The sequence below is a fragment of the Rhagoletis zephyria genome, unplaced genomic scaffold (genome assembly GCF_001687245.7).
Source record: "Rhagoletis zephyria isolate East Lansing unplaced genomic scaffold, Rhagoletis_zephyria_1.1 Rzeph_scaffold_00140, whole genome shotgun sequence".
Lineage (NCBI taxonomy): Eukaryota > Metazoa > Arthropoda > Insecta > Diptera > Tephritidae > Rhagoletis > Rhagoletis zephyria.
The window spans coordinates 349,788-371,754 of NW_016157224.1; the positions used below are offsets into that span (position 1 = coordinate 349,788).

General features: G+C 35.9%; 1 protein-coding gene across 1 annotated transcript in view; it reads right to left on the minus strand.

The window, feature by feature from the left end:
* Positions 1-286: 286 nt before the first annotated feature.
* Positions 287-21,967, minus strand: part of LOC108381730 (uncharacterized) — an 80,590-nt gene continuing 58,909 nt past the window's right edge. The window contains exons 4-7 of the mRNA XM_017638141.1: positions 20,370-20,638; positions 20,024-20,218; positions 1,866-2,063; positions 287-1,537 (exon numbers count right to left, since the gene is read on the minus strand). Coding sequence (XP_017493630.1) covers positions 818-1,537; positions 1,866-2,063; positions 20,024-20,218; positions 20,370-20,638 — 1,382 coding nt within the window. The 3' untranslated portion in view covers positions 287-817. The remainder of the gene's footprint in view (positions 1,538-1,865; positions 2,064-20,023; positions 20,219-20,369; positions 20,639-21,967) is intronic.

A 21,967-nucleotide genomic window follows, 5' to 3' on the forward strand; every position in this document is an offset into this window, starting at 1 on the left:
TGAGTGATACTGTGAACAAAAAAATTGCCCAAAATCAAAATTGATTGTGCCACAACGTTGGTTTCTCATTTGCTATATTTAATTGTTTATTAAAAAAAAAAATGTAGCGGACAAAAATGTTACCATATTTTCTTGTGACCGACAACGAAATTTTCATTTTGGACCGAAAAAAAACATTCGCGTATATCTTTAAACTAATAAATAGGCATTGACATATCGAAATATTATAAATACGAGTATTTAGTCGTTACATATTTACTGTACTTTTAAATATTAAAGCTTGAAAGTTTTCAAGTGACTTGTTAAAGCTTTATGCCGATCTTCTATTGGCTCGGGTTACATTTTACAAACTAATGACTATTATAAGATTATGTATGTACTTTTGGGAATACCATTTGCTTTTTTTTTGTTCATATTTTTATGATATTTTAGTATTTACGAATAGTTCAGTCGATTTTGATAATTTTTTTTTTTTTTTTAAATTTAGTTTAGAGCTGAGGGTTACCACCCCCAACTGTGCCAATTATAGCCGAAACATTTGCAAGTGTATGAGCTTAAATCGTGAGCTTGAAGTTAGGAAGAATATAGGACAGATTATCGTATGTATGTTTGTTTTCCCATACAGAGACAGGCGCGTCAATTGTACTTATGCATAGTTTAACCAACTGATTGCAGCAACCAACCAACCAACTGCTTTTCCCTGCCGCCCATCCATCGCCCGATTGCGTCCTCTTATCAAAACACTTCTCCTACCTTCTGTGTCACCGTTGCTATTTTTTTTTTACTCTACTTAAATAAATGTTTCGGCTGCCATTTGTTACAAGCATTCCGTTGTTGTTGCTTGCGGCAGCGGCTTTTCGTGTGGTGGTGATGGTCCCGATACCGACACCATCGGCAGCGCCGCAATCTTGGGACGTGCATTTTTGAGCGTGTGCGCGTGCGACTTTGGACTTGGGTGCGGTGATGCGGATGCGGTTGAGGAACGTTGACGTACTAGCGTGCGTGAACGATTTGTAGCGACAATTTCTGGTGGCAGCGCGGAAGTGGCAACTACAGTCGTCGGCACAAGCACTAACTCCTCGACAGTGTCGGTGGAGCCACGCGATGTGGAGCTTCTGGTTGATATACCTGCAAAGGTATTTGGACGCTGTCGTTTCTCGCCGTTGGGTACATTGACGACATTGGCGGTGGTTGTTGTGTTGGCGGCACTACCATTGTGCAGCTTCTCCCTGATGTGTGAAGGTGGCGTCTCCAGCGAGATGCTACCCACAACCACATTCGTGGTGGACATTGAAGCTGCTGCAGCTGCTGAGGTGGATGGGTGATCGCAGTTGGTGTTGGCGGTGAGCACTGAGAGGGTACGTGACTCGCCACCGCATGCGGCACCGTCTGCGAAATTGTTGTTAGCGCTAGGACGGCATTCGCGTAATTCTATGGCGCTGCCATCACAATCGTCTTGCCGTTTATTCGCTGCATTCGGATCGCTGTCATTATTCTCGTCAGTACGCCACGGTCGGTTATTGTCCGAGAAACTTTTCTGTTGGAATAAAATGAGTTAAAAGTAAAGTAAGTAGTCACGATTGAGAGAATATAAAGGTTGCGCCGATCTCGGACCGCTATTCCTCTCTTAACGAATTTGACAGAATCGTCGTTTACATGACGTCACACTGGTGCATCTTGTTTACATTTTCCTTGCAACATTTTTTCTTCTTCTTCCATTCTTGCTCACGTTTTGGCATTTCTCTCTCGCAATTGCACCAGTGTGACGTCACACAAAAGTTATTCTCAAAAATCCTCTCTGATCGGCGCAATCTTGTATTCTATCATTCTTGGTAAGTAGTAAATAAGTATGTTTTGATACCCACCTTGCGCTCATTGTCGGTAATATTCTCTGCGCTGCGCGCTTTTCGACATAGCACACTCTGTGAGCCGTGTCGACGCAAAAACTCGATGGAGTCAAATCCTCTACCCTCGGACGATACAAAGATTGCCGAATTGATGCGACTACGTGTACAACGTTCCGAAATCGAGGCGGAGCGCTCCTCGTGCAACATGTGGATATGCTGGAAACAGAGACACAAATAACATTTCAATTTGTGAACGAACTATGTATGTAGGTGTGGGCGTATGCTGACTAACGAAGTACGAGTACATGGGACGTAAACAAAACAAAGTAGAACATGACGCGTAGACGGACGACAAAAGCAAACATAGTAGTAACTGCAAACATTTATTGGACGTTTATTGAAAATGGAAATTCGTGCTTTGACACGTAATTTCAGTATTTCTGCTTTGCTTATTTTTATATACAAACAAACAAACGCTAACAAACGGAAATAGACGACTTGTATAATTGAAGTGGTAAGCAGGTGTGAGCATTTTAAATTTAATTTTATTTTCGTTTTATATGTTTGTGTGGGTGGTTTGGTTACGGTGTTTGTGTGCAGAGTGCGATTTTCATTTTTAGTAGCTGTGCTTGGCATTGAATCCTTTTGCCTTGTTTGTACAATCTTACCAGTTTGTTGATTGTTGTTGGTAGCTAAACGTTTTTTCTGAATAGTACAAAAATATAATTTTCAAGAAAACTTTAGAGCAATTCGTCTAAACGCGTAAATGCCTCGTAACCATGTAAACCTTGTAAACTTACTTAATTTTGTAGAAAAACCGGTTTATTTATATATTTTACTTTATTTGGGTGCATATGCTAGTTTCGATGGATTTGATGTTTGGCGGCGCGGAAAATAAAATTTTGTTTGACAAAATCTTATATATCGAAAACGAGATAGAAGAGATAGTGAATTAAATTTAACTGGTTTTTAAAGCTTTTGAGATGAGCAATTAAGAAAAAACAGTCTTGTTGGATAAAAAGATTATTTTGACATTTAAAATGACCTTTAACCAGAAAAAAAGTCCAAAATTTTACTTTTGAAGGTAGAATTTAAAGTCGAGGTATGTTTACATACAATGAGTTCTTTAAAATGACCTTACGAAATAAAAGTTTTGATTTTGGTTTAACTCAGAACTTCATCTAATGAACTTTAAAAAAAAATTTAAATGCGGTCTTCGGTCCTTGCGACCTTGGAAACGGATTCGTGACGCAAGAACAACAAAAACATGTGTTTAAGAGTTTTCCAAAAGTTTACAGCATTCGCTTTCCAGGTCAGAAAAAGGAAACAATTTCAAACATTCTATTTTTAAAGGTCTTTTTTTTAAGGTCATTTTCGCCTAAATTTCCATTTAAAAAGCTTTATTTCGCCAGCTACATATTCTCGTTCTCGAGGTATTCCATTTTGTAACAAACAAAGTTTGTTTTCCACACAGTGCGACGCTTAGCTCTTCAATATACTCCTAAGAAAATTGTGCGAGTTTTTAGAGATCTTCTTGCATACATATGTCCTACTGATATTGAATGAGAGTTTCATATTTGCGGTCAACTTATAGAAAACTAGCTGATACCCGCGCATATATCTTTAATTTCCTCTAAATTGGAGAGAAATAAGCATTTTCTTAATCGGCCCTATTATGGTTGTCGACGTCGACGTCGATGTTATTTTTTCAACAAAAAATAGCCTTCGTAAGTCCAACTCCAGCTACGCTGACCACAGTATTTTTGAGGAAAGGTGTTCCTCGCAAAAATACTGTGGTCAGCGTGGCTGACGGTGGACTTGCGAGGGCTATATTTTGATGAAAAAATTACACATTCGGAACTTATCCTTTAGTTAGCTGGGAACCAAGTCGCTTTAGGGGAAGGTAGATAACTGCAAAGCTCATGTGGTTTTATAAAAGGTCCCGGATCTGTGTGAGTGCCACAAGGGATGGTCGCCCAACCTAAGTTAACCCGAATAAAATTAATATGCATACTTAATAGATATGGGGTACGCTCGCAGGATCAGGTGAATCAAAAAGGTGCTCAGCGGCGAGGATGAAACTCAGTCAATGGCCAGCGGCCCTGGAGAAAAGGCTTTAGACTGGACCAGCGCCAAAGTTCTCTATCTAAAACGATGAGCATCTCATTACCACAAATTGTTCCGAGCATCGTGTATGGAAGCAGTGAAAATTTAGGCCACCTCCAAGGCTGCGGGTCCGGGATGTCACACAGGCTTTCTAAGTGTATCATTTCGTCAACGAGTGGTCGATGACTTTCTATAACATGTCAGTCGTCCTAGTTGAAGAAGTCCGGAAGGGAGCTAATCTGAAGGCCGTGGGCAAAAATTATCTACGCCTCCGTCCGCGGGAACGCATTTGGCTTCCCGTCGAATATACTACTTCAGCTGAGATCTAGTAAATTCTTCGGAATCGCAACTCAAAGAGCCATTCAATCATACCCCGCTGATGCACTAAATATATATAACTTTGCTACTAAAGTCGTAGATCGAGGTGGTGGAAGCTGAAGCCTTATAGACATACTGGTTTATAATAACCCCTTAAGTGGTGGAATAGCCATATTTTTATTCTTTCACTAGCCATACATGTACCAAACTTGGTAATGTAGAGTCAAATATTTTCGTTGGTGAAACTCCAATCAGTACGAAATTTTACTCTTTGTTTCTTCGTCTGCTCGATTCCCACGATTAGTCACTATTCATAGAGAAATCTTTAAATTTTTTTTTTTTTTGTGTAGTTTCAAGCAGAAAAACTTGCCAAAATAACGCTTCGAGCATTAGTTGAATCTTTGGCCTATACTCACGAAAGGCTACTACCAACCAATATTTTATGTACCAACATTTTTTTAATTTAATGAAGTGTTTATAGGAGAACGTATATCCGCGGTCGTTTGCAATATCTACTCGGTCCACTGTGTGCTGAGAATATGACCATAAAAACGCAAGAATTTGATTGCATTGCAGCAATAACTTTTTAGAGTGCAGCTGAGCTTTATAGTTAATCACTTTGTAAAAATATTTGTTAAATTAAATTACCGATAAATCTGTACATGGAAACAGAGGCTACTTCGGTTGCTGGAAAATAAACATTTACATTGGCGCACATCACACACAGACGCTGGCAGTAGCACAGCATGCAATGCCATTGCTGAATGACAGGATATTGATGTATCCTGTTGGCACATGGACCACCATGCAAAATATGTTGACTCAGTGTGTGGATGCGTACACAACGAAAGGCCAACCAACGAAGCATTTTCAGCTTACTTGCGTATATTTAGTCGTACATATGTATGTACAGCAATGTGCATATGTTTGCATGGGTGCCGTTACGTACATTTATGAGTGAGTATATCAGTTGGACTGTTTTGGCATCGCATTTATTGCTGATATGAGCATTCACTAGCAAGTACTATGGACTCGAATATATATATGTGTACATATGTATGTATAGCCAATTTACTGCAAGCAACGTTGGACTTCTGAAATGCAGTAACACATGCATATGATAAGTAAGCTAGCGGTTAGTGGTAAACGCACACACGCAGGCTTGACGGTCAACCAACCGTGTGGACATTTGAAATTATGACATTCGAAAGGGAGACAAAATGTGGCTGAGATAGGCCAGTGTTGCCGTTGTACGACTAAAGGGGCAATTTTACCCTTTTTAAGCGCCCATTCCCTTTGACCCGACTTTTTGAAAGATTTGATTTTTTGACTCTTTGACTCCAAAATTATGTGCGACCTTGGCCCCCTTTCTGAGGTATTTTAGGAAATGTTATCATAACCATGCAAATAAAAAATATTTCCTCCTATAATTACGAAAAAATGCATCTCTTTCAAAGGAATTGCAACTCTTCTCCTAGCAGCAACTAGATTTATGTGTATGCTCTTGTGCAAAAATTTTCCCGCTATTTTATTTTTAAATTCAACAGATTTATTCTTTTACTAGTAAAGAAAAACAAAAATAATATGGTGACCCTTTTCGTCAATGACCCCTTTTTTGCGACTTTCTGAAAATATTTAACGCCAACACTGAGATAGGCTGCTCGTAAAAGGTCATGACCAGCATTGCCGCTTTGCTAATTTTTTTACTAAAATTTGTATTTTTTTTTATTTCTCACATTTGGTAATTTGGTCATTTATTTTTCAATTTGGTAATTTTTCGATTCGCTCCTACATGTCACATAGGTAGGTCAATACAGGTTTTGATTCCAAATTAGGAAACTCAAAGTTTCGCAAGGTGAAAAATTGTTCCAGCGTTCCTTGGTCATTACTACAAACTGCTTGAAAGTGGCTATTGCTATATCTACCGTGCTCTTTCCCGGATGGTTTAGGGTGGGCGTAACTTTCCTTGTCCGTTCGCCAGCTTTGCAATCGCCAGCAATATTCCTGTGTACCCCGGCATCCATATGAGTAGAATTCTATGTAAATATGTATGTTCTCGTTTAAAAATCTACGGAACTTAGTGGGTGCTTCCTTTGTCTATACGTCAGTCGAAAGCTATCATGACTGCTTTCAAGCGTTGAGTTTTTGAGATATTTTCGGCCACTTGTTGACACGTGTATGTATGTATATTGGCCTCAACTGAACAAATGTGATCCAAAGTTTAGAATTTATTCGCATAATTACAGTTATCTGAGTGGCCTCAAAAAAAAAGTCCAATGGGGCCAAGTCGGATGATCTCAGTGGCCGAACGACATCCTCTCTACGGGAAATTATTATGCGCTTGCTTATCCTCTGTTGAAGGAGAAATGGTCAGTGGACGCAGTCAGGAAAAGACGATCAATCCATGTCTACACGGACGGATCAAAGCTCGAAAAGAGAGTTGGTTGTGGGGTGTATTCGGAACAGTTAGGCATATCGTTAGGCTTCCGCCTTCCTGACTACTGCAGTGTTTTTCGATTCCTAGTCATGACTGCCGCCCAACCTAACCTAACCTAACCTAATCCTCTGTTGCAACGAACCGTATCCATGACACTGAGAATGATCAGATGCATTCAGTTGTTTTGTGATGGATGGAAATGTATACGAAAATGTAAAATGCACCATTTTGAGCCATAAGATGGTACCGTTTTCTCAAAGGGACGCTTAATCGACAAATTTGTTTCTAAGGCCACACTTAGTTTTGAAATCCTCACCAAGCTTTTCTGAAGTTGTGGCTTTCGGCGCTCACGCAGATATAAAAATTATAGCTGAATGAAGCGCTGATTGCCTGAAAAGTTTGGTGTATTCTAATATATACATATGGACAGAAATATGCATATATGTACAGTTCTCACATAAAATAAGTTTGGTAATCTTTGTTGAATTTGGTAACTTTTTCTAGTGACTTAGCTAAAAAAAAAATTAAAAAAAGTTTGTGGCAACACTGGCCATGACGCGCTATAATAAGGAGTTTGCTCATTCCTCGTACATACAATTTACACACACTGTGGTGTGGTGCCAGCGCAAACAATGAATCAACGAATCAATATACATCCATACATAGTTATATAGTGTGTCGCTATGACAATTATGGGCTAATAAATCGAGTTAGAATGGTTTATTTTAAGTTATTGGTTAATAAAAGCCAATTACTACAGCGGCATTAGGTCCAAACGGCGCTTCAACTAACCGCAGCTATTCATCATTGGCACTTTTGTAATTGCACGAACATAAACAATTTAATAAAATAACAACAAAATGTGGGTTTTCTCAAAACACTTATTGTAAATACAAAGCGTTCATTTATTTAAATATTTGTTTTAATGCAATTTGTTGCTTTCTTGTTTACAAATACGGAAAAGGCAATCAACTTTTACTCGTACTATGTATAAAGAATTTAATTTTTTGTTCGTTATTCCTATGGAATTTTTGGTATTTATTTATCTTAATAGATTCCTGCCACTTTAAATTTCATTTTGATTGTTCTAATTCAATGTTTGCTTATTTTTGCATTTTGCAATTTGTTATGCGTGTCTATTAATTTGCCTCTTCAAGGCTTTTGTTTATGCCAATGAACAATTAATGTTGATTTGAAATGCAGCAAAATTTTATTGCCGTTAATAAATGCTCAAAAGAAATAATAAAGAAATAATAAATGGCCAGCTTGGACATTTCATTTCTCAAAGTAGACCTATCCAGTAATAAAACTCTCGAATGAATTTGCAAAAGTTAGCTCGTATTTTTACGTTAAGGCCTATTAAGTTTCTATGTAATGGTTGAAATAAATGTCCGAGTGAATAAAGTTAAATTTTATTGCAAATATTTTCGTCGAAGATTTTAACCTATTTTTCTGTGTGTAAAAATTCATTAAAATCGGGTTTTCCCTTCTTGATTTTTTAATGTTATTGTTTAATGATTTTACATTGGTAACATGAAGTTTTTACCTGAGAAGACCCCCAGTAAAATTATCCGAAGAATAATTTTCTAGAAGATATCAATCCTCTGACGAACTTCCAAATTTGCTTTTAGAGCGGTTTCTTGAAGTAAGGGTCAAAACGACCCTTTCAGTCAGGATATAATGGGTTAAAGTGCTTTACGAAAATATTCCCAATCAAATCCTACTACGGGTAGATACGTCTCAACCTTCAATGTCGCTCAAATATTTATTTGAACAGGTTTTTTTTGCTTTTTTGAAAACCACTTAGCTGGGACATAGTATGCCATAAGATAAAAATACAAGCTCATTTTTGCAAATCTATCGAGTGTTTTATTACTGAACGTATATACTTTCAGAAAATATTAGCAAATTCCGGGCTGGTTTGAATTGCCATCAAATTGTCGCACACTGTTTTCAAACAAAGAATATCTAATAAACAGCCAAAGTTTAATGCCAACTATTGTTTTAATTTTATATACTTATTTATATAGAAATTTACTGTGGTTGAGTGCTGAAAGGTTCTTACTACTATTCGGTTGCACTCAGGATTGTTGTCTGTAAATCAAAAATAATTGCACATAAAAAATTACTCATACGCACTGTCGGCGAAATTTGTGGATGCCTTTCTTCACAGAAAAATATCATAGCTATACACGACTACAGAGGAATAGGTAACTATCCCAGAAATGTGTTGTGCGCTTTACTTGGGCCTACCATTAAAAATAGCATTCATTGAAAAGAGAGAAAAAGCCTCATTTTTCTCTCTGAAGTCAGGTTTCCTTTTAAAGGACTTTGAAACTTCAAATATGTGATCAATTAAACAATTTATCTAAAAAATTCATTGCAATGTATTAAAAAATATCTTTTAAAAATTTATCCTTCATTATCCTTAAAAATTTCCAAAATTTATTTTTGAAAAAATATATGCTAAAGACTAATATACATATACACGACTATATTCTCGAGTTTCGTCATTCTAAATTTATTAGCTACCTATTCGTACCAAAAAAAAAAAACTTTTTTTTTTTTCTACAGAATTTTTTCTTTAATTTCTTACTCACGTTGCTATCCTACATTATATAGATTGAATTTTTTAAATATGTATTCTTTTAGTCCTGACGTCAGGGAGAAAAACTAAAAACGCAGTTTGACTAATATTTGTCCTTCGTTTCGTGTTTTTTTTTAATTTTTTGGTTTTGTCGCACGGTGTAATATGATTGGCTGAGGTGAAAATCCAATAACATAGTAGTTTCGTTTGATAAAAAAAAAAAACTAACCATCACCAGCCAGCAATCCAAATCAAGAGCGTAAGCGAAAATCCTCAACAATACAAAAGGGAAACCAAAATGTTTACGAAAATAAAATTTGCAATTATGTACTTGCTCACGTTTGATCGGTTGATATTTTCATCCTGTGAAAAGTACACCGTTGCCCTCGAAAAAAAGACCCGACTGGTCATATTTTTTTTACATTTGCCAGTGCACAGGGTTCTACCCCTTTCATAACATAAGTGTGTATAATAAAAATAGAATAATAAGTATTTATGAAGACTTATGTAGCTATAGGTTAATTAGAAAGCGATAAAAAACCAATTTTTTAATGGTCAAGCAAGCAAAACTCTGATTTAAAATATAAGCAGAAAACGTATCCAAAGCTAAATTGGCAAAGGCCACTAAGATATTTTAACAAATAAATATGTATATACAAATATGTACATATGCATGTATGAAAATAAATTCTAAATCAGAGCGAAAAATAGGCATAAGCGAGTTAATTTTAAATCCTGTAAAATAAATCGGTTTACTGCGAGTAAGATAAAGGTTGAAAGCAAGCATTCCAATGCAATCCAGCCGAAATGAGAAGGGTGCAAATAACCATAACCGCATAAATCATTTCCAAAACTCATATTTCTACACAAAATCGGGATTTTATGCATCGAAATGTTTACTAAACTTTTTTTGTTTGTTTTTTTGATGGAGAGTAGGAAGTTGCACGCTACCGAAAACTGTTTGTTCCTTCCAACTACAGCGCATCGGACAGTAAACCTTTGGGAAACTTGGGCACTACTTTAGCAAACAAGCAATCAAGCAGGGTTTGGAGACAACGAACAGGTCAACGAATCCTTTGGTGTAGGCCGCCAAGCAGAGGCTATTTTGCCATTTGTACAGAGTGCAGTGCAGTGCGGTGCGTTCGTGCTGGGATCGCTGTCGTAGATATACATATATGCACTTTGCTCAAGCGTTTGGTAACTGGATGCTAGCTTTTTATATATGTACAAAGGTGCAACTACATACATAGGTACTAAAACAACGCTACGAACAAACACTTGTACTGGGTGCGGCTGGCTGACGGCAAAAAGTTGAACAAGATTCGTCCCTTGCAAGCCGTCGCCGCGTCGGTGCCAGGTGCCTGGGTGCTTTCGTGGTGCTTTATGGAGATCAATAAAATCGCACTTACACTGCGTCGTTCCATTGGAGAGTAACATTCGATCATTGGTGGTTCGTGCTGATATTGCTGTTGTTGTTGTTGTTGTTGTTGGCGATTTAGCCGCTCGTATTCGTAGTTATTGAAGTTAACGCTGCCGGTATTGAATGAATCACTGGCTATCATGCTCTCGCCCTTATAACGATGCAGCGACGACGACTCACGACTCTCGCGCGAATCCTCACGTTCGGCACACGAGTACTGCCGCCTGTACTGACGGCGGCGTCGGAACGCACCCTGACCCTGACCCTGACCTTGACCGCTGCTAAAGCCAGCGGAATAGTTGTTGCAGGCTGCTTGCCCGATGGGCAATGGTATGGCGCGATAGTAACATGGATCGTAACTGAATTGACGCCGACGCCACTGCTCGTACTGGCGGTAGTGGCTGAAGAGCCGTCGTCGCCGCAATATAAGCTGCTTTTTGGCCTCCAATAATTCTTGCTCATCCTGATTGCTCGAACGCTCCGTTGAATTCTTCAATATGCTGCGCTGTTGAGTGAAACGTTTCTGCCGCAATTTGTGATCGCCTCCACCACCGCCAACGCCACCGCCACCGTTGACGACGCCACCAGCTTTCGATTTTGACTGTATGAGCAGTTGATGTTGTTGTTGCTGACGCTGCTGCTCGTGCAATAGGCGGTGATCGCGTTGCAATCGGCCATCTACGCCATCGACATCGCCACCATCAACAGCATCCGGTTCGTTCGCATCGTTGGCGGCCGCCTCCTCACTGTCGCTGCTATCAATGCGCCTGATAGCTGTGACGCCGCCGCCGCCGAGGCCGCCGCCACCACCACCACTGCCAGTTTCGTGCTCCAAACGTAAACAACTGATGGCGCCACAGCTATGAAATGGGGACGCCAGCGCAGCGGTTGGGCTGTCAATGCTGTCGACCTTGACGTAGCCTTCCGATGATGCAACGCCATCACCGTGCTCTGGTTGCTAGCTCTCCACATCGGCCTTGTGCAGCAGTGCAAACTGGCAGCCGCAGTCGCGCTCCAGCTCGCGTCGCGGACACTGAAAGCAGCGATCGAAGAGTCCACAACTATCGCAACGCGGCAAACACTGAAGGCGAGTGCGTGTGCGTGTGTATGTATGTGTGCGTGTGGACGTGAGCAGCAGCGAATGGAGACACACACATACAAATGTAGGGAACACGCAACACACACATTTACGGCACGAATAGGAAGCGAAAAGAGGCGGTACAATTAGAGCGAAATTGTGTATGTGTGAGAGAGAGAGAGGGGGGGGGAGAGAGAGAAGAGATAAGAAAGAAAAAGGACGAGAGATGTAAACACTTTGACTTTTGAGTGCCGATGCAGTGAATGCAAAGGACATTAAGGGCTTAACTAATAACTACGCATACATACATATTTGATGGGTGTATGGGGGGCAACTGTACTCAGCTAATGGATCAACGATTTAAATATCTTTACGTTAGCTTATACGAATAGTTATACATATGTATGCATATTATTGTGAAAGGAGGAGAATGATATATGTAAGCACTACGAGTCGAATACTTTTATGCTTAAAATGATTTTTATTAAATTTTCTTACTTTCTAAATATTAATTTTTGTTGGCTAATCGCTAATAACTACTGCTGCTATGTAAAAAATTAATAAAAATGTGAAATGTGAAAGCTGTGTTTTTATGAAGTGCTTGAAAAAATATGCCTTAAAATAAGAGTATCTAAGGGTTTCATATTATAAGGCAGCTATCGTTTCATGCTTCCTCGTTAATGCAAACGTGGAATGCTTATTGTGTACATTTGGCACGTTTTGATTGAATTTTCGATGGATTTAAATAAATAGTTTTGAAGAGAGACTGTAAATTAAAACCATTTTACACAAATTTCAAAAATAATCGTATGCAGTCAGCGCCAAAAATACGCATACCCTTTCGTTTTGACGATTTTATTTATTTATATTTTCCGTACTGAATGTGTATTATTTTTTTATAAAAAATAGAGTTCATTCAACAGAAAAACCACAAAAACAATTTTTTTTTATGTCATACACAACCCAGGAAAATTTAAAAAACACCAAGAAATTTACATCGAAGTTCTCAATTCAATTCCTTAGAAATTTTTCGCATGGAAAATTAAATAAATAAAATCGTCAAAACATTAGGGTATGCATATTTTTGACGTTGACTGTATATATCATTATGACTTTACACTTATTTTTTACTTTCAATTTCATAATTTTTAAGGTAAAATTTAACTGCTATTTTTTAAGCGAAAAATAACCGGAAATTTAGGTTTCGATATAAGAATTGAAATCATTCGTATTTTTTAGGGATATTTCGACATTTATTCTATTTATGGATGGAGAAGTACAAAGAAAAGGAAATCATTGGTAGTTTGATGCTCAAAAAAATATGAGCCAAAATTAGTTTTCAATTACTAAAGGCAAAAATTTGCTGTTTTTCATAAACGTAATAATAAAAATATTTGGATAACCAGAATTTGTTGTATAACATAAAAGGATACTGGTACAGTCGCTGGTTTTTATAAAAATGTAAGTAAATAGTTTTTCTGCAGCAAGATATACGTACATACATACAAACCATAATTTCAGTTAAGCAAAGTGGTAGTGCCCTTGAACTCTTTATAATAACCATCACTATAGTTATAGCATTTCTTAAACTAACGACCAGCAAGGGAAATATCTGACGAAAAGTGCTATGTCTGTAAATAAGTATTTATCCGTCAATAATTTTTGGGAGACTTAAAGGTGAATCCTGGAGGTATTGCTGTAATGAATCTTAACCCTTCTCTTCTGTTACAGGTGTCGCACAGTGGTCTGACAGGAGCAGAAAGTGCAAATTTCGAAATGTTTGGAATTATTCAACTTCACTACCGGCAAAAAGTATTGACACAGCAAATTTTTCACATTATATGCATAATTTTTTTTCTAATATTTTCTCGCCAATATGGTTCATTCCACAACAAAAAAAATTTAAATATATTTCCTAAACTTTGTGCAAAACTCCCGGAAATTCAGCAAATTTTGATGCAAATTTTTAACTTTTTAATCAGATTTTTTTAGAATTTTTTTGAGAATCCATTTTGCAGCCCATTAAATTCTGGTAAAAAAACTGCAACTACGGAGTTAGTCAAAATTGGCAGTGAGTTTAGGAATGTTATTTTAATATTTTTATAAAAAAATTGGCGGGGAAATATTAGAAACAAAATTGTTGCATATATTGTGAAAAATTTTGTGTGCCAATACTTTTTGCCGGCAGTGTAAGTGATTAATTAGATTCCTCACATGTATACTAACTGCTTTTAAGGTTTATGCTGACAAAAATCAAGCTAGTAATGTTGAAAGGCTACAGAATGTTTGTATTGTGTGAATCAGGTATGCATTTGGGCATGAATTTCGATACGCATTTAACGGACCCAAAAATGAATGTTGAAAGAGAACGAAAAGTGCAGCTTGAACACATCGAAAGCTTGTGGAAGTTTGTGGGGGTAATGATACTAATGAGAAGTTTTTTATGTGTCCGTCAAAAGCAAAATTTTGTATATATATAATTTTTTTTTAATTTTTTGACCTGAAAACCTTTAACAAAATGTTTACAATGGCGCATGCATTGCAAAAGTATCTGTTTAAAACTTTTTCAAACGTTCACTGCATTCTGTTTCCAAACCAAAAAGGGGGGGGAAAAAATAAAACTCCCTATTTTTGAAGGTAATTTGAAAGGTCAAGCAAGTTTTGTAATTAGACACTATTAAATTTATTTCGCTAGCTGTTCTCGTTTTCGAGATATTTGAATTTATCAGATGCCTTAAAATTTTAACATTTATTGCCCAGCGGAAGTTGGACATAACATATTTATTATTTTACTAAAATACGAGGGCGGTTTTGAAAATTAGTGACTTTTTTTCTCGTGCTTAGTAACCTTAAAAAAATGAGTTTGGTTATATTTGACTGAAATCCAAACGAATGTCTCGCGATGTTTTGTAGCCGACTGAACAGATTTTAAAAAGGTTGAGGAAAACTATTATTAATTAGTTATAAATTAAATTGAAAAAACGTTAAAATAAATTCAGCCAATTAAAGCAAATAGCTGCTTATTTAAAAAAAAAAAAGTTAATATTGTTGCCCTTGAATTTTTTGATTTTAAAGCACTTCAAGTTACAGACTTATGTTGAATTTTCTTTATTCTGAGATCTATAAGAAAAGTTTTGGTAAGCTGCATGGCTACAACAGTAATAATAATAACTCTTTACTCAGGATACTTCCGGGTAGATATTAGCTGTTAGGAGTGGTCTCGTATTCTTTTCATTATTTACTAAAATTTTGCTACAGTGAACACTGTGCAACAAGTTCAAAGTCATTTTCTGGGGCGAGATGATGTCAACTCGGGATAAAAAAAGATTTCGATGTTTTACTATATGTGTCTGGGCCTTTCGTCATGAGTTGAAATAGGGACCGTAACAGTTATAACTTTTATTAAAAAAATTGCTCTTTAACAATTACTTTTATTTAATTACTCTTTAAATAACCGCTATTTCTGACTTTTATTTTATAAATCCAAAATAAAAATTATTTTTAATTTTTATCTAAATAATCGGCAAATAACTGTTATTTTTGATTTTTAAATTATATGTCTTAGATAACAGTTATCGAATACTTTTATTTATAAAAGTCATAAATAAAAATCAGTCACTGACATTTATTTTTTAAATCATACTTATAAAAGTCATTTGCATAAGTCGTAGTAAACTTTTGTTTACCAACTGTTATCTAAGACATAAAATATAAAAATCAACAACAATTGTTATTTTGGATTTATAACATAAAAATCAAAAATAATTGTTATTTTTTTTAATTTTGCATAAAAATTGCAAATAAAAATTTATTTTCAAGTTTGAGTCTTGGTGAAAAAAGAAATCGATTGGTATGTATCACTTAGTTGTAGAACATTTCCTTCATAGTGAATTTTTCCATGACAGTTTTCATCAATAACTGTTATGTTCGGTTCCTGTTTGGAACCATTCCGCCACCAAAAAGCCGTTGCATTGTGTAATTGGTACTGCCACTAATTTTCAATCAATATAACTTTTAGCGTTTATTTAAACAATCTTGCTTTGAAACCGTTCGAATTATTTTATCATGCGTCAATTGTCGTGCTAATTTTAGTGCTCGGTGGTTCCAATAAAATTTTAAAATTATGTATTAATATACATAAATATAATTTTGGTATCCATTAAGGTTGTTGGAACAACAAAATTAATAAAAAAGCCAAAAAAAGTAAAAAATATGTCCATAATTTAAGTTTTGAAAAATTGCCAAATTTCGCCAACATTTATAACGCCAATTAATGTTTAGCGCAATACAAATTATACTTTATTACCGAAAGGCTACATATTTATGAACATGCGTTTATGCGTAAACAAAAGTTGTTTATTTTTATAAAAAAATGCGCATAAAATATTTATGAACATTTGCACAACTGAAATTATGGTTGCATTAAAATTTTAGTACTTAGTAAATACATATAAAAGAGAATATAAATAAATATTTATGCCAACTTTACCAATTTATTTATTTTTGGTAATTTTTGCAAGCACAATTTTAATTAATCGAGTCGAAAAATCTTCAAATATTTAAATACGTATATATAAATGCGAAATACGAAAAAAGCAAAAGTTGTCGACTAAAATTGCTCATTGAAACACGCTAATGGCTAACTACATAGTAACTCGCATTGTCGTACATAATACGTATGTATGTGTGTAAGTATGCAGGCAATATGTATGTAAGTGTGTGTTCATGATTGATAACTAAATTACTAAATATTTACGAGCCAGTATTTATTGATAAAATGTAAGTAATAAAATTTATTGAGCTGTATTAAATTTTGTAGATACCTTTACGAATATATCTGGGTGTAGGTTCTAAAAATATATAAAATACAACAACAGTAAACAAATATTATTTCAGTTAATGCTGAGAGGTTTTTTTTTAGTATTTTTAGTTAATAGCTGATTGCTTAGATAGAAGTACCAAGTCCATACATACTTTTATATATATAAAGGACCGGGAATGAGCGAAAGAAAGGTGTAGGGTTGAATAACCATTTACATATGATTTTATGTATTTCTGCATATATGCGCATACATATATTTATGCCCACTAACTATATAAGCAGAAGTGTCCATATTATAAGACTCAAATTGCAATTCACATCTTTTTAAAAATCTTATCAATTTTTATATCTTTGCATATCGGCGACGCCTTTGTTAAACCGCCCATCGATTGGTTGGAAAACCGTCTAAATCGCTATTGCGGCAAAAATTAGATTTGGCAAACCTGAACACCAGGCATCGAGATTTATGCCTATCAAGTCAAAGCCTTCAAAGAAAAACAGTTTTTTCGCATCCCCTGAAAAACCGAGTGCCGTAAGATATGCGGTTTTGCAATTGGTCGATTGTAGGATTAAGACATCAACAACACATTTTAGTTGTTGCTGACCGATAGTGTTATGGATATATCACACTTATATCAATAAATCGTATCGATAAACACCTTCGTCTTCATTTTAATCGCTGTCTTCATATACTTATTTGTTTTCGTATTAGCCGTCGCATCCATCCTTGTGTTTGTTTTAGTCGCAGTATTAGTATTCGTCCTCGGACTTTATCCAAATTTGTATTCGTGTTCCACTTTGTATTCGATTCATTATCTTGTTTCATATTCTTGCTTCGTATTCATCTTCGACTTCGTCGTCGTGTTCGTCTTTGCATTTGCCTTCGTACTAGTCTACGTACCTTCGTATTAGTCTTGGTTGCTGTCTTCATATGCATCCCTTCGTATTTTTCTTCACATTTATCTTCGTCGTCGTCTTCATATTCATCTCGGTATTTAATTTCTCATTCGTGTTCGTTTCAGTGTAGTCTTTGTATTCGGCTTCGCAATAATCTTCTTTTTCATATTCGTCTTCGTATTCGTGTTGTCTTCATTTTGAACTGCATCCTGGTGATCGCATTTGTATTCGTCTTTGTATATTCTTCGTATTTGCCTTCTTTCACGTCTTTTCATTCTCGTTGGTAATCGTGGTTTGGTGATTATTCGTATTCGTGTTCTTCTCAGTGGTCGGTTGTGTCTTCGTGTTTAGAAACAACGTAGCAAGAGAAAATGCGAATATACAACTCTAAATTAAGAGCTTGCAGCAACAGATTCACAGAAGTGCCGAAATTCTTATACGGCGATTGGAAACATTTTCAGTGGTGTTTTTGTTTTCAAACTCGGTCAGGTAGAACATTCAAACGAAAATGGACATAAATTTTGTCCAATTAAGATAACAGAATTTTTCGTCACACTTTAGAATACTTTCGGATATTTCTATTGACTAATTTTAGGAAATTTGAGAAATTTTCATGACTTTTGCATCATCTGGAGTTTTAGTCGAAACAGCTTCGAATATTTACGATTTTTAATCTTTGGTGATTGTTCGTGATCTTCAGAGATCTTCTTTTTTTAAGAGTGTTTTAACCTTTTTTTAGATTCTTCAAGAATATTTTCGAGAGCTTTTAGCATTTGTCAGGTTTTATGCGGGGCTTTTCAGGGGTTTTCCAATTTATCGATATTTTGAGGTTGTTCGTGACTTTTCAAGAGCCTCAACCAATTTGTATAATATTTTCGGGACATTTCCAAAACGTTTTCAGGACATTTCGGATTTTTTTCAGAATTTTTTCGAGGTTAACTTCGGACTTTTCAGGATTCTTCGTCAATTTTTGTCTTTTCAGGACATTTCGATTTTTTTTTTTCAGATTTTTTCACGACCATTTGGGATTATTTTTTGAGTATTGGGGATTTTTCATGACTTCTAGAATTCTATTCGAGAATTTTCGGATTTACAGAAATTTTCGGGAACTTCGTAATTTTTGGTAATTTTTCCGGTTTTTCTTAATTTTTCAAAGTTTTCCACGATTCAAATCTTTTTCGTGGTTTTCGTCGACTACTCGGTTTTATTGAGGACATTTTAGGATTTTCGAGTTTATCGGCATTTTTGAGTTTTCTCGAAATTTTCGCGACTTTTCAAGACTCTTCTTAAGTTAAAAAACAGCATCCAAAATCTCATTATAACTATTCCGTTGAAAATATTTTTAAATATTTTTATGCAGATTTTTAAGCTTAATTTGTTTTGTTTTCCGAGGGGATTTTTTTTCAAAAAGTTCTTTAAGAAACTATTTTTATTCAAAAAAATATCCATTTTTGGAGGTATTTTCAAATCGGTAAAGCTTACGTAAATCTTAATATTTTTCCGAAATATTTTGGTGGACTTCTTCAAATATAATAAATTTTGTAAAACCGGTGGAAAAACCGCTTATTTTTTGGGGATGCCGTCTAATGTATACCTACATATATATTTGTAAGGCAATTTCAAAACAAGAAAAGTGTTTTTTTCAGAATTGCCTTGCAAAAATACTGTAGGCTCACGACTGTACGGCGAACTTTTCTGTACGATTATAAGTTGGTACGGTCTAATGTATGCACATGAAAATATATGTATGTCGATGTTTGTTTGATTCATATAATATGAACACCTCTGCAAATATGCGGATGAGTAACTGGAACAAAGTACTTAAGTAGTTGGATAAGAAAATGGCTACTTAAAGCTACATATCTACCGAAGTTCAGCGGGTGAATAAATGAAAGCAGAAAAGGCTATGCGAATGTCTTTTTTCGTAAGGTATAAACTTTTCTTTACATTAACTAGCATAACAAAATACCGCTTTGAATACCTTGAATCAATTTTTGTGCTTTCTTTTGATTTCTTCCCTCGCATTCTACACTCTTTACAACGCGCTTTCACACAAAAGCCCTTACGAGCGAACAAATTAATAACGGTACAACGCGCAAACAGTAAGCAAAATGCTGCACCGAAATACATACATAAATAGTTGCGTATACGCAGTGTACCTTCGGAATTTCTGTTATGTATACGCCGTGACATACCGATGCTTAGGTGTATGTATGCGTGCACTTATGTACATATATACATAGTTATACATATTTAGTATATAGATAATTCTTTCTCTTTTGATTGCACTTAATTCTTCATTTTTCATATTTTTTAAGACACTTTTCAAAGGAATTTTCCCACTTTTATTAACCAAAAAAGTTTCAAAAGTACCTCACTGTATCAATAGTGAGGAGCATGTAGGGCGCACCTGGTACGCAATTACGCGTCAGCAACCAAAACCAAATAAAACCAAGGTATGTGAGATGTAGATACTTAAACGCTCAGCAAAAAGATGCGGACAAAGCTTACCTGATGCGAGTGTTGGCCATTACAGCCAGCGCCAGTGCATACGCCAGTGCCGGGCACCTTCAGCTGTTCATGCTTGTAATCCGGTTGGTAGGGAAGCAGCATGCGTATCTTGCCCCAACGATTGAAGAAGAGCGCAATAGCGCCAGCCCATACCATCAGCACGATGAGTACAATGCCAATCTCGACGCCGCGTATCTGAGAAAAGTTTAAAAGATTTCATTTGAGAAAGGGAAAGAAAAAATTGAGAAATTGAAAGAAAAAATAAATTAAAAATCAAATACACCACTGATATTCAGACTTAATCAGAGGTGGTGTGCACACTTAAAACTGCTACGAGCTCGCCTACCGTTGGCAGTTCGCGCGGTCTATGCGCCAGCGTGTTCGTCGCCGTTGATGTTACATCGTCACCATAAGTCCCATTCGCCGCTGCTGCTGCGCTGTTAGCCAAATTGCCGCCAAAAAGAGCCGCTCCTCCTCCGCCACCAACACCAGCACCTCCAATTGTCCCGCCTCCAGCAATTCCTGCATTAATATTACTAACGCTGTTTTGAGCGCCTAGCGTGCCGATCGGATGGCCAGGCGCATAGTCCTGCTGCGATGATGTCTTAGGCATATCTGATGCCATTGGTTTGATTGTGTCGCATTTTTGTGGCGTATTTCATTTTGTGGCCAGCGTTTGCGTGTTCATCAATTGGTTGAGCGAGTGGCACAAAAAATAACAGCAATTGTTGGGGACAAAAACAAAATTACAGAAAAGAAGTAGAATGAATGAATGTTTGCAGAGTACAGGGGAACAAAGGCGAAAATTCGATTAGTGTTATTATTAATGTACCCTGTGTTCTTGTAAGTAGATAAAGTTCTCAAATATTCAATTACGCCATTTGTACGTCTATATTTTTGTACTTGCATACAGTGGTGGCCATATAAATTTGTGCTTTTTAAATATTCTGTATGTTATTGTGGGACTTCATAGGAAAATATAGGACGCATCCGACAACAAAGCATAAGCTGCTATAAGCAAATGCAGTTCACGAAATAACCAAATTCCCCTTGCGGAGCGGTGTAAACCGTTTAAAGCTAAGGTTAATGTATTTTGAATAAAATGTTTCGAAAATCCAGCTAAAGAAAATCCCTTAAATTAGAAATCAAAAATAAAACTTTCAGTTGTAAGAAAACTTTGTCTATATATTTGTCCCTTTGCCTTTGTGTTTTTCGTGGTTTGTGCCTGTGTCTTTGTATTTACCTCTTTATATTTACTTCACCTTCGTCCTTTTTTTGCCATTGTCTATGCTTTAAACTTAATCCTAACCTTGATATTAATCTGAATCTCAATCTTAGCTCAATCTATTATTAACCTTATTGTTTATATTTATCTAAATCTTACCTTTAATCTTAGTGTTAATCTTAATGTTAAGACTAATCTTAATCTTAATCTAAATCTTAATTTGAATCTCAATCTTAAACGTAATCTTATTTTTACTCCTAGTCTTAGTTTTCACTTTAATCTTCATCTTAAGTTTAAACCAAATCTTAATCTTAATCCTTATCTTAATTTTAATTATAATCTTAATCTTACTTTTAATTAAGTCTTAATCTTAATCTCAATCCTAAACGTAATATTAATATTAATCTTACTCTATGTCGTAACCTTTATCTTAATATTAATCTTAATTTTAATCTTAATCTTAATCTTAATCTTATTCTTCATCTTAATCTTAATCTTAATCTTAATCTTAATCTTGATCTTAATCTTCATCTTCATCGTCATCTTCATGTTCATCTTCATCTTTTTCATCTTCATCTTCATCTTCATCTTCATCTTCATCTTAATCTTAATCTTAATCTTAATCTTCATCTTCATCTTCATCTTCATCTTCATCTTCATCTTCATCTTCATCTTCATCTTCATCTTCATCTTCATCTTCATCTTCATCTTCATCTTCA